This window comes from Galeopterus variegatus, unplaced genomic scaffold (genome assembly GCF_000696425.1).
Source record: "Galeopterus variegatus unplaced genomic scaffold, G_variegatus-3.0.2 Scaffold3051, whole genome shotgun sequence".
NCBI classification, from domain to species: domain Eukaryota; kingdom Metazoa; phylum Chordata; class Mammalia; order Dermoptera; family Cynocephalidae; genus Galeopterus; species Galeopterus variegatus.
Genome location: NW_007729162.1, coordinates 169,896 through 183,510, shown reverse-complemented (window position 1 = coordinate 183,510; position 13,615 = coordinate 169,896). Strand labels below are relative to the sequence as shown.

Below are 13,615 nucleotides of genomic sequence, written 5' to 3'. Positions count from 1 at the left end.
AGAGCAACAGGAAGCCACACATTTCAGATGGTCAAGCTACAGAAAAGCAAGCCCCTATGTTGGACATGTGGCATAAACAAGAAATAAGCCTTGTTATATGAAGCTACTGAAATATTGGGGTTATTTGTTAGCACAGCATAGCTTATCTTATTTTGATTAATATATATGATGACTGCAGCAATCCCACCAGGTTCTCAATGTCAGTTTGATATTTCATATATTATAAATACACTCTACTAACCACTCTATTCAACTGTCTCCTTGTGCCGAGGAAAATCCAAGGGCTGAACATGCCCTACATTTTTATCTATTTCCTGCAAACACCTTGTTAAAAGGATGATTCATAGTCCTCCTTGGCTGGAGAAGATCAGAGCCTACAAGGGTAAAAGAGGAGTTAAAGAAAGATAAAATTAATGGTTCTTAACCTATTTTTTGTGCATCAGTATCACCTGGTAAGTTTACTCCAAGTGCAGATCTGCCCCACCTTCAAGATCCTCATTTAGTTAATTTAGGTCAAGAAATACGCATTTTCATATGAACCCAAAATGGTTCCAATGCGGATGCATCAAGAAATACACTTTGAGAAGGCTGGACAAGACCCTAATTGAGGCTCTCTCCCCTTACAATCTGAACAATGATATAGAAAATATGGGAAGTGTTTTTTAAAGAGTTCTCATAGGTAGCAGTTTTTCAAATTTGACCCAAGGAATAACTTATTTGACTTATCAAGTGCACATTTTGAAAATGCACACTCCTTGAAAATGAATGCCTGGTACCTAATGAATCAGTCTCATTGGGGGAGAGGCCTGCCCCAGGACATTTATTTTAAGATGTCCTCCAAGTCATTCCTAGATGCACAAAAGTTTGAAACCAGTGCCATAGGAATTGTTTGTCCTTCTGTGCATATCTTTATTATTAGTTCAATTTATTATTTATGACTTTTTCTGAACTTGATTCTTAGTTTTCCCAACTACTTCCAATCTTCAATCTGGGAATGAATATATTACTAGAGGTTCTAGTGGTTATAAGAGGAGGTAACTCTAGAATTTGCAGAGCTTATGAACAATTAAATTTGTTTTTCAAGGTAAATGGTGAATATATTTTTATTTTCCATAAAGAAAAATACAAATAATGTATTTTGAGGGAAAAATTATAGCATGATCATAGAGTTTAGAGGCCACAATAATGATTCTACTTTTTAAGTGGTTAGAAAGTTATAACATTTAAAAATGAAGTTATGTAAAATCATACTATAACAAGGCAGATGATACATTAGACACATAATATAACATTTAATTAACTGTGTGTAGGTTTACATTAACTATTTTTGTTTGAAGGTATTGTGGTTTAGATTAAATAGTTTCATCTAGGCGCCTTTGTAAGAGAAATACTTCTGCTTGAATCTTACAGGAATGGTTCTAGAATTGCCACTGGATCAGGTGTCAGAAACCTGGATGAGAAGTCCAACTCAGTCTAATTGGCTGAGTGTCATTAGGAAAGTCACGTAACCTGTATAATATGTTCCTGTTCTATATTGCCTTTGGCCACTTTATGAGAGTAAAAAAAATTATGCATATTAAGTACATTTGTAACATACAATTTAATGCCCACAATAGGAAAGAAGCAGGACTCATGCCCATCTCTACTAGACTTAAATCTCATGCTCTTAAGTAGGCAATATTTCTTATGTAATGATATATCCATTGAACCTACAATCGTGTCATTTCAATTATATCTATGCATGGTCTATGAGGAAATTTTCTTTCTTATTATCATTTGGCTCATTGAAATATAGAGCAATGGATGACATAATTAATTGTGGCACATCAGGTGAAGAAATAAAAACATAACCTCTGAGCCTTTCTCTATACAGAAAAGTATAGTCCATTATCTTTCTGACCTCATGTGGCTAATGTCCAAAACTGTGACTTTGTGCTGCTTACTCTATACTTACATTGTCAAAGGAAATACTGACCAACAGCTTCGAGAGCACCAAAAGCATCTAGCTACTCATTTATAATAAGACCTCATGTTTGACTTCCCTGCCTCTGCCGCTATTTCTTTAATTTATTTTTCTCTACTAAGGAAATAAATCATAAATTAAAAAAGTAATTTCTCAGTCTTTTCAAAGATATCTTACAGTTTGGGACACTGCATTAATAAATAAAACTGACTAGGGGTAGGAGCATTCTCTCCAACCTTAAAATTTGGAGCCACTTACATTACTCATTATTAACAGATTTGAAGAAAAACTGCTATCTGTCTTCCAAGTTAAGATCCTTGAACATAGATCAAGAATGGACTATATACTTCAAGAAAAGATAGGATATAGAACAAAGCCTTTTGACTATGCTAAGTCATTTTCTGCTGGATATTCAGGTAGGGTAGTTAGTCATTTTCCAATTATGTGTTCTACAATGAGTCACATTTACTCTGTAGGGCCGTTATCCCTCCATCTTCAGAGAAGAGATATTTTAGCTTTTTGTTCCATCAGAGAAAAGACCTTCGGAATCCCTATATAGGAGGAGTAGTGGGATGAAACTGCTTTTTTTCTCTAACACTCACTCACTATTAGTGACTGAGACAGGCTGACCCTCACTGGGTCATAGCGTACTAGCAGCCAGGGCTAGTGTACTGAAGCTGCTTGCTCGTGTCTGGTATAGTCTCCTGCTCTTTTTGATCTGCTCCTGTTCAGGAGTAGCAGACTTTGTGCTTCTAGTTTTCTTACTGTAGATTCAATGGGCAGGGAAACTCTACAGAGTAGATGGAAGGCACACTATATTTTCCAGTTTTTCTCCTCTGATGGAGGGTTAGAACAGCCCTGTTGTAAGGGCCCAGATGTCTTCAATTTGGGGAGAGAATAAGCATCCTCCTTTACATCCTTAGAACTAGCCTGTGCTCTCCAGTTCCAGTATTGCCAGGAGTACTTGATTCCCTATTTGGACACATGAACTTTGGCTGAATACTTTGGTTATGAAATTACAAACTAGTTGCCCTCAGGCTGAATATGGTCCACAGATGTGTTTTGTTGTTTACCTCCTTTTTTTAAAATTTATTTAAGCAATTCCATAATTGAGAGTACACAGGAAAATATAGATTTTTAGATTCTCTTGAAAAAAATGGGGAAATCTGGCAACACTGGGGCTTAATCAGTGGCAATAATCCAATGGAGCTGGGTACAACTATACTTTTTTGAAGTTGTTACAACAAGCAAATGGAAAGGACATTCTTGGGTGGGAGGGGAGAGAGGGAGGAGGGAGGGAGGTGTCGGTGATGGGCCATAATAATCTAATACATTGTATATTGACAAAATAAAAATTTAACGAAAAAAAAAAAAAGAGAGAAATGTGTGCTCTTCAGTTACCTGCAGGCCTAATGATCCCTATCATCTCCCTAAACTGAGAATCAAATGCAATGTTCTTTTATGATTGTGTGAAAATGTTTACAGAAAAGAACTACTTATCTGTGATTACTTCCTTGTACACATGGGTACTTAGACACAATGCATGTGTATTAGGCTTGCATATTGCCCCCTTTTCTCTTTTTTCTTATCTTCTGATCCTTGTAGGCACTTGAATTTACTATCCCTTATCAGCATCCTCAATAGGAAAAAGGGATTCAGGCACCAAACTCTATGCTACATCCCTTACAATACTGAATTTTTCAGCTGTCAGTTCTAAAAATATAATGAGGTATTTGCGTAAACTTCTAATTCATTTAAAACACTTTCTTACTGTTTTTTGGTTCCTTCCCAGATCTCTCCCAATATACGTCAGAAAGAAAATAAAGAGACACCTCAGCTTTCCTGGAACCTAAACCAAATCTCAACATCCTGAAATGAAATACTCTTCAGATATTAATTCAAAAAGCATAAAAGGCAGAAGGAAGAGAGGGAAGTAAAAATTTGTTAGTACAAATGAAATGGCATAAAAATATAACTTTATTGATGCTAACAACATCGGGCAGTTTAGAGAACACTAATTTACATTGAGATAGAGATAACATATCCCTGGGTGGGTATGTTTGGTTCTTTGAGGGGAAACGTGCTATAGGTTTTTTGTGGAGCTTAGTCCTACAGCTTCCACCAGAACCAACTCCTTTCTGTGATGCTCCCTTGGGATATATATACACCCTTTAAGTGTCATAGCCTAAGTACACCTGACTGACTCAACATAGAAAACATTTAAATTCTGAGCTCAGTTCTAAACCATGGGGCAAGATAGAGAGTAAGACTCTAGGCAACTTTCACATACTGACCTTCTAGGGCCCAAGAAGAGTGTGCTCTTCTGAGGCCGTTAGAGGCAATAATTCTGGATTCAGGTCCTTCAGGTCTTTTGTCTCCTAGAAATAAATAGTTTTTAAAAATCAATAAAAAGGACACAAATCTGATAGTCCATTAGATGATAAAAATGTCAGCTATCCCCATAGGTTCATGACATAAAGAGTGTAGGTAGAGATAACAGCCACCACCCACCACACACAGTAATTATAGGATATAAATGTCATTGTTACTGGATAAATCTGTGAAATGGTGAAGAGCAAGGGCTGAGATCTGGGGATCAGGGGGTTCCAAAATGCTGCCGTTTTGTATCCATTGGGTTTCTGACTCTTGGGGAACAGGCTTACAGAGGTGTGTCTCCCACTGAGGCTGGTTATGAATCTCTGCCCGGCTCTTGCTCCTAAGGTGACTCTCTCCTTCACAGTAGGTGACACAACAGCGACAGGCTGCAGAGGGCTTCCCTCGGTGCTTGGACATTGTGCCTGTGGCTGGAGGGGCACCTGCAGCCCTCCCTGAGCTCTGCAATTCTGGGGCCTCTTTCAAACGACTTCTTCTTTGGACGTGGTCCAGACTGATGTCAGACTGGGAAGAACAGCTCTCATTCCAGCCAGAGCTGGCACTCAGACTTCTCAGGGGAAGAGCCAACCGCAAGGCCTTCCAGAATTTGGAGCCAGAATGTTTAGACTTTTCTCCTTTCCAGCTCACAAAAGATACAGACTCCTTCAGCTGCAGGATGCCTGGGTGTGGATGCTCAAGGGGACGGTATTCAACCACAATGAGCTTGGTGGCAATGGAGTTCTGGCACATGACACCCAGTTTAAATTCCAGCATGCTGATGCTCTTTTCTGTCACATAGTCTGGGCTCAGGACAACAATCATCCTTCGGCTCCTCTGAATGAAATCAAAAACTGCTTCCACCGTATCTATAGGAAAATATAAAGATAGGATAGTGTCTTGTGAAAACTTACACACATTCCAGTTCATTATTGTTCATCCTACAAAGGACGGGCAGTGAATAAACACTTGAGAATACAGGCTCCCAGCAGTAAATAATCTACCCAGTCAAGGAAGCCCATCTACACTATTCCTAGCAATGGTTGCTAAGGATTTAATACCATAAGGATGGGGAGGAAGCTGAGCTCCATCTCTCTCCCCTACTGCAAAACCCCCATTGTGGTAGGACCCCTCCTGAATAAAGTCTTTCTTATTGTCAAAAAAAAAAAAAAAAAGATGAGAAATTAAATTAACCACATCCAAATGCAACTATTTGCAGCTATTTGCAAATTAATTTTTGTTTTGAAATCTTCTCTGCAACATTTATCTGATGGTCTTAGATCTGACCTCTGCAAATGTTTGAAATATCTTGCAACTATTGTGATGTCATTGCATTTTCTTCTTACCTCTTTATTAAATAACTTCAGAAGTTCTCTTTCTCCACATATGACATGGTTTCAAGTCTTCTCCCCACTTTTTACCTTTTCCTCTGTATAATATTCAGTTTATATATGTGTTTCCTGGGATTAGAGTTCTGAATAGGACTGAACATAATCTCCCCAACATAGTCTGATCACCAAAGAGCGATAGGAATTACCATCCGCCGAGATCCTCGCAGCTACGTTACTTGATATTTGGCATTTTTGGACACAACATCACACAGTTCATGGTATGGACCTTGTTGTCAACTAAAGTTCTCTCTCTTTCTTTGTGTGCATGTGTGAAGAATTGGCCTAAAAATTAGTTAAGCGGTAAAAACAATGACAATGAGTTAAAGTCAATTAGTTAAGACTTCTGGCGAACCATTCGATTCTAACAGTTACTGAGGTGGATTTGGACATATCCCAATGGAACATTCCTCAAATAAATGCTGTGCTTAACTACTGTGAAATTTAGGAGCTTAGACAATGTGATTTTCTGAAGGAAAGCTACTGACAACTCTGAAAGCATGCGCTGGGGATATACCATGCATGCGGTGAGTGCCTATGCTTTTGGCGCCAGGGGTAAAACAGTCATAGAGAGACTTTTCATCCTGTGAGAGATGCTGGAAGTTGGCAGTGTATTTGATCATGATGAACTTGACAGGGAGTGAGGGAGCAGCACTCCTCCCCAGATTAGTTCTTTCTGATCAGTGGATTTAACATGAATTTGAAGAAATATCAGAAAGACGTGCTCAATTTTTGAGAACTTGTGACTGGTTTTAACAAGAATGCAAAAATGTTTTAGAAAATTTTTGCTTGCATGTTAGAAGATAAATTTAAATTTTCACTTATCTTTAAAACCCCTGGGTGTGTAAGTGTGTAAGTGTGTGTCTGTGTTTTGATAATTCCTTTGTCATCTCTAGTCTTACTCAGGATCTTGTAAAGCTGCCTTTCACAAAGCAGAGAATATGAGAGTGAGAAATCTATTGCTTCTCTCAGCTCTTGAGAAATGTGAACTAACCTTAAGGCGACATGGCTAGCTTTTCAACAAAGGGAATTTGGGCAGTCAAATTGTGTGTGTGTGTGTGTGGGGGGGGGGTGTTTCACTTCAAATTAGTCACTTTAGGAAAATGTATCTTCTTTCCCGTGGGGAAACCACTGTTGATAATAAAACACTGTCCTAGATCTTCTTAAAAAATTTGTTTCCAGAGCATGTTGCTCTTTTTTTTTTTTCAGTACCCCATCTAGAAAGAAGGATTTATATTTGAAAGAGATCAATGCTGAATACAGATATGAGTGGTGGAATTCCAGACACTGAGGAACAAATGCTTCTCGAGTGGGGCTTGGGCTATACCTTGAAATCTTCATTTGATATTTTAATGGAAGCTGCCTCCTTTGTGGTATATTCTTTTAATATGTTCCATATTGTCAAAACTTCAGATTTGAGAGTGGGAGTTATTATTTTTTTAATGCTAAAGATTATTTGGAGATAGATTCATAAATTAGAATGTTTATGCTATTTGGCTCAAAAACTGAGGTGTGGCTATATAGTACTAAAATCAGTTTTCTTGTTCGGTACTCAATTGGCTTTAAAATCATGTTTTCTGATTGAGAACTTTTCAATACTCAGAGATACTCTTGCTGTCAAAATCTCCCTGGAATTCACCCACAAGAAAACTTTTGATCATGATGAACTTGACAGGGAGTGAGGGAGCAGCACTCCTCCCCAGATTAGTTCTTTCTGATCAGTGGATTTAACATGAATTTGAAGAAATATCAGAAAGACGTGCTCAATTTTTGAGAACTTGTGACTGGTTTTAACAAGAATGCAAAAATGGTTTAGAAAATTTTTGCTTGCATGTTAGAAGATAAATTTAAATTTTCACTTATCTTTAAAACCCCTGGGTGTGTAAGTGTGTAAGTGTGTGTCTGTGTTTTGATAATTCCTTTGTCATCTCTAGTCTTACTCAGGATCTTGTAAAGCTGCCTTTCACAAAGCAGAGAATATGAGAGTGAGAAATCTATTGCTTCTCTCAGCTCTTGAGAAATGTGAACTAACCTTAAGGCGACATGGCTAGCTTTTCAACAAAGGGAATTTGGGCAGTCAAATTGTGTGTGTGTGTGTGTGTGTGTGTGTGTGTGTGTGTGTGTGTGTGTGTGTGTGTTGTTTCACTTCAAATTAGTCACTTTAGGAAAATGTATCTTCTTTCCCGTGGGGAAACCACTGTTGATAATAAAACACTGTCCTAGATCTTCTTAAAAAAGTTGTTTCCAGAGCATGTTGCTCTTTTTTTTTTTTCAGTACCCCATCTAGAAAGAAGGATTTATATTTGAAAGAGATCAATGCTGAATACAGATATGAGTGGTGGAATTCCAGACACTGAGGAACAAATGCTTCTCGAGTGGGGCTTGGGCTATACCTTGAAATCTTCATTTGATATTTTAATGGAAGCTGCCTCCTTTGTGGTATATTCTTTTAATATGTTCCATATTGTCAAAACTTCAGATTTGAGAGTGGGAGTTATTATTTTTTTAATGCTAAAGATTATTTGGAGATAGATTCATAAATTAGAATGTTTATGCTATTTGGCTCAAAAACTGAGGTGTGGCTATATAGTACTAAAATCAGTTTTCTTGTTCGGTACTCAATTGGCTTTAAAATCATGTTTTCTGATTGAGAACTTTTCAATACTCAGAGATACTCTTGCTGTCAAAATCTCCCTGGAATTCACCCACAAGAAAACTAGGACTATAACTTTATTCTTTGTAGGTTATTGGTAAATAAAAAGAATCAAGCCTCTTTTTTTAAATCTCTCTTTTTCTCTCCCTCTCTCCTAAACTTGAAGTATACTAAGAAAAGGAGCACCTAATCTGGAAGATGGATTTGAATTCAAATCTTGGATTCTCTATTTATCTCTGTTTTTATCTTAATATTTTTGAGTCTGAATTCATCTATCTTTAAAATGCCCATGATGAGAGCAAACTTGTAAAGCTGTTGAAGAAATTAGAGATATCTAGATGTTAATGTCTAGCACACAGTAGACATTTGAATAAATCACTTTGATTAAACTATTATTCAATATCCAGTGAACATAATATCAAAATAATACATGAATTGTTTATTAAATCTGTATACATTTTTAATGCTAACTTTAGAACATCACCTTACCATGTGAATTTAAAGTAATAGGGCTTAAAAATTCCATCAAATCAGTTTAAAATAGATGTAAATAAAAAGTACTACTGAAACACTCAATCCCCCTGACCATTGCTAAATTTACTTTATATCGCTTGTGTAGGAAAAGAGAAGACAGACTAGTGTTTCTCATACTATACTGTGAATTTACTTGTTTCAAAGATCTATATCAATAAATGACTGAAGAAAATATCTTGAGAATTTTAATAAGGGCAGTAATAGCCAGGTAAATGATGTCCAAACTGCTGATAATGAATCTTTTAAGTAGTCACCACTGTGTTCTGGGAGGTCAATTGAGATGGTCAGGGTTAGAAGCAACTTCAGACTCATCACTGCCTATCCAGTTCAAAAAGCCCTTATTCTAAGCCACAGTAAGCATCTATCAAATCTCTGCTGTGTATCTCTGGTAATGGGGAACCCAGTACCTTCAAAAATAGTGAAGTTAATTATCGTTCAACTCTACTTTAGAGTTCTTTCCTAAATGCGTAGAAATCTGTTTCCTTGTAATTTTGATCCATTGACCCTAAGTCTAACCTTTGGGGACTGGTTTGCAAGAAGAAAATTCTTCAGTAGAAAATTTTTTACTAAGCTAACCAGTTCACAACAGGTTACATGAACTCAATAAATTTTTTCTGAACAAATAAATGAATAGTTTTTTTAAGCAAGAAGCCATCCTGTCACTATGAACTTAATATTATTAACTCAAAAACAAAATACATCTCCAAGTATACATAACTGATTTATTCAAAATTTGTGATAGAGATGCATTTTTTTTAAATTGAAATTATCATCTATTAACTAAAGTCAGGGCATTAATAATACATCTCCAAGTATACATAACTGATTTATTCAAAATTTGTGATAGAGATGCATTTTTTTAAAATTGAAATTATCATCTATTAACTAAAGTCAGGGCATTAATTTTTTTTTATCTCATTTCAAAGCAACTGCCTTGGGGTTGCATTAAAGCCTATAAAAAAGTAAGGTATTCCTATAAGCTACCCAAGTTCCAAATCGAACAAAAAAGAATTGGCTTGTGTCTTTGTTTTAAAAGGATTTCTCTCTCCTTCTCTCTCCCTCTTTCTCTGTGGGTTGTCTCTGTATCTCTCTGTTTCTCTGTCTGTCTCTCTCCATACACACACACACATGCACACGCACACACACATACACACACACACAAAGATGTCCTAATACTCTGGAAATTAATTCTTTTCAACATATGTAAAGGAAATGTTCTTCATATGACGTTCCCATTTTTCTCAGATTTCTCTCAGAAAGAAACTTAACTAATATTATTTACTACATTTCTTTGTATAAGTGAAGTTATTAATATTTTTATTCTCATTTCTTATGCCCCCAAATGAAAATAAAGACATAAAACACATGCACAAAATAAAATTCAAAGCTGAAAATAAATGGTTTATTTTAAAAATAAGTAAATTTACAAATCAAACAAAAATGAAAAATACAAAAGTTCATGAATAAAATAAAAAAGATAATCCCAGAATATTAAAACCTATGCAAAAAATGGGTAATTTACAAGTGGAGGGATGTTTTTGTTTCCCAATACAATGGAGTGCTTTTTTGTTAGAATTCTAGGGAATCATCTAAGTTACAATACAGAAGAGAATTAAATAAATTTCAAAGGACTTTATAATTAGACACTCTATATATCACGGTTCTTTGTTAATGTGGGTGCAGGTATTTATATCATATATCTAAAGCCATTACATTTTTTAAAAAATTAGAGGCATGATTTGTTCTTGCTCTCTCAATTACAGGTATGTTTCTTCCTCAAATGTTCTATGTTGGGCATTTACTGGAACATGGAAAAAAAAACTTGAAGTAAAGCTCTCTTAGGATGAGACATATCACTTAGATTTGATGTGCTTTATATTACCATAATTGAAAAAGTTCAGTAACAAAGACAGGAATATAAATAGAGAAAAAAAAATCAAGAAGTTTCTAGGGACACCCAATGGCATTTGGGTAACTATTAGAATTAAAAGTGCAAAAAGAATGCAGTAAAATTGGCAAGAGAATGGTCACTTGGTGATGAGACTATCCGTATTTACTTAAAACTCATGCAAGAATTGATATTCAAAGCTTATCTGGAGTCAGTTCTCTTCTGGCCTTGTGAGTAAAGTGTTAATAGGAGGAGTAACGTGATTTGTAATAAGGAAGAGCATTAATAACGCTGAGAAAAGTAAATCCAAGAATGACTCCATACCATAGTTTTATAGTCAAGAATTCAGAGGCGAACCTTTTTTCAATTAAAAATAATCAATAGCTCTTATATAGAGAAATGATTTATTATGGCCTTTAATACTGATGAAGGACACTTAAATGAAGAAGATAATTTTAGAATTGCTTATCAACATTCATACCATTAGGATAAAGGATTTCTTAAATAATGAATTATTGTGTTTCATAGGATATGCAAACTGACTTACAGGTATATATATTTTCCTTTATTACTCAATGGTCCAAATAGCTTAGCACTGACATTAACAGAGCTTAGTTTCTAGATGTGTCTGATGTGAACATAGTAGGAAATCAATTAGTGCCAGATGAATGGCTGCTGCTTAGCAGTGACCATGGAGGCCCTGTGCACAATAGATTCCACTACAACTCAGACAAACTATAGCAGTAGTAAGTTACTTATACTAACTTAGAAAAGGCAAGAACTAGTGGCAACTACCACTTTGTGAGCAGTGAATTCACAAATAATATTAACGTACAGAAAACACTCATACAAAAGCATTACAGTAAAAACATAATTTAAATACTGGACAAGAGTTCCAGTGATTTCTAATATTGTACTGATGGCTATTTAAAGCCATACACACACACATAATTCCTGTGCATGTGAAGATATACACACACACATATACACATACACACATGCAATTCCTGTGTGTGGATATGTATGCATGTATATATGCATATAGATGATATATACACATGTATGCATATGTACATACATGTGTATATATCATCTACATGTGACACAGATTTTCACCACCCTGTAAACTCTGCACTCAGTTTTCCAAGTCTTAAAAACAGTAAAACTTTACTCAAAACAAACAAAAGCAAGTTTATCTCCAGTGACTTTTCAGACTGACTTACTTGGAGCAAGTGCATTGCAGTGTACCTGTACTAGTGAACAAATCACAGGAAATATAGTTAATCCTCTTAAAATATTAATGCTAGAAGCAAGTCTTGAAATTACTAAGTCTAACCTCCACACTTTAAAATGGGGAGACACAGACCAATGAGAAGCAATCACTTTCCCAGTATTCACATTAGCAAGACTGGGATTAAAAGACAAATAGTCAGCATCCTTTTCTGTGCTCTTCTCACAAATCAGAAAATGCCCTAAAAGCATTTGGCTGTTACCTCATTTCTAGTAGCACCATTAGAAGTTTCCCTTCAGACTGAACCAAGTATGGAGCCACCTGCAAACTCTATGATTGATTGATACAAGTAGATAGGGAGATGGAGTGAAAAATATGGGTTGACCTGCAGATAATCGGGAATTTACTGTAATAGAAACAAAAATTATGATATATTTTTCAAGATAACAAATGTGACATCCATTACCTGAGATGGAGGGCAAGGGTAGTATAATAAAATAAAATGCAGCAAGCCCTCTAAATCAATTATAAGGGACATTTTCAGTTATACTGTTTTATATCATCTTAAGTGGGTGTCGGTCTTGCTGTGATAGGGCATTGTGCAGCCATAGGAGCAAAGGAGTTCACTGTCCTCAGCTAAAATAAATGTAGGCCCTGATGATCTTATTAATGGATGAGTAAAAATAAAAGAAACAGAAAATTATACTGGGACACCCATAATGACCCTGTCAAAGGATGACTTATTTTAAAGGAGTCTTTAAATCCATGGGAAAGACTGCTCCATAAGTTAAGATAAAAAAAATGAGAGAGACACATAGGGAGAGGGATGGAAGATGCAGAAGTGGAAACCCACATCAACCAGATCTTTACCATCCAAGAACATAGTGACATCAGAGACTGGTGACAGACTGTTGATATTATCATTCTAAACCTTAGTATTGCCTGAAGAAGCAGAATAGCCAGCCACACAGTCACTCGGAATTTTTTCCTATGGGGAGGATTAGACAGAATTTTTTTCTGCCTAGGAAACCACGAACTGGGAATGAAGAAGGAGAGAGCTCTTCCTTCCTGGAGTACCTTTGTTCTTGTCATCCCTTTCATTGTCCCTTTCATACATTTTTCAAGGATGAATAGGAGAGACCCTGCCCATCACTGCTAGACCACCTGGGGCTTTTCTTCACTGGCATGGCCACCTGCAGCTGCTTCCAGAACCTGCCCTGTGGATACTTGGATTTCTCCCCTTTCCATTTAATGACCGTGAGCACCGCCTTAGCCCTCTTCAGCTCTTTCACCTTCGTCTCCTTCACAGCTTTGTACTGTACTAAAATGACGTTGATGCTGCCCCGAGAGGCCATATTTTCTAGGCCAGCCTTGAGCTCCAAGAGGGCTTGCGTTCCCTGGAGCACGTAGTTGGGGCTTAGGACAACCAGGAGGCGTCTGCTTTTCTGAATGAAGCTCAAGGTCTCATCTGTGATAACTGGGAAAGAAAACAACCATGGGGATTAGTGTTGGCCAGAAACTCCCCCAAAGCATGGGGCTTCTGCAGGAATAAATGTACAAAACTTAGGGTAGCAGCCTGAGAACTGAG

General features: G+C 36.6%; 1 protein-coding gene across 2 annotated transcripts in view; it reads right to left on the bottom strand.

The window, feature by feature from the left end:
- Positions 1-3,341: 3,341 nt before the first annotated feature.
- The window catches only part of IL1RAP (interleukin 1 receptor accessory protein), a 121,488-nt gene continuing 111,214 nt past the window's right edge, over positions 3,342-13,615 (bottom strand). Inside the window, exon 11 of one of the 2 annotated variants that reach the window (XM_008583819.1) lies at positions 3,342-5,202. In XM_008583819.1, coding sequence (XP_008582041.1) covers positions 4,487-5,202 — 716 coding nt within the window. In that variant the 3' untranslated portion in view covers positions 3,342-4,486. Of the gene's footprint in view, positions 5,203-12,502; positions 13,505-13,615 lie in introns of those variants that run through there. The other variant, XM_008583820.1, reaches the window with a different exon arrangement.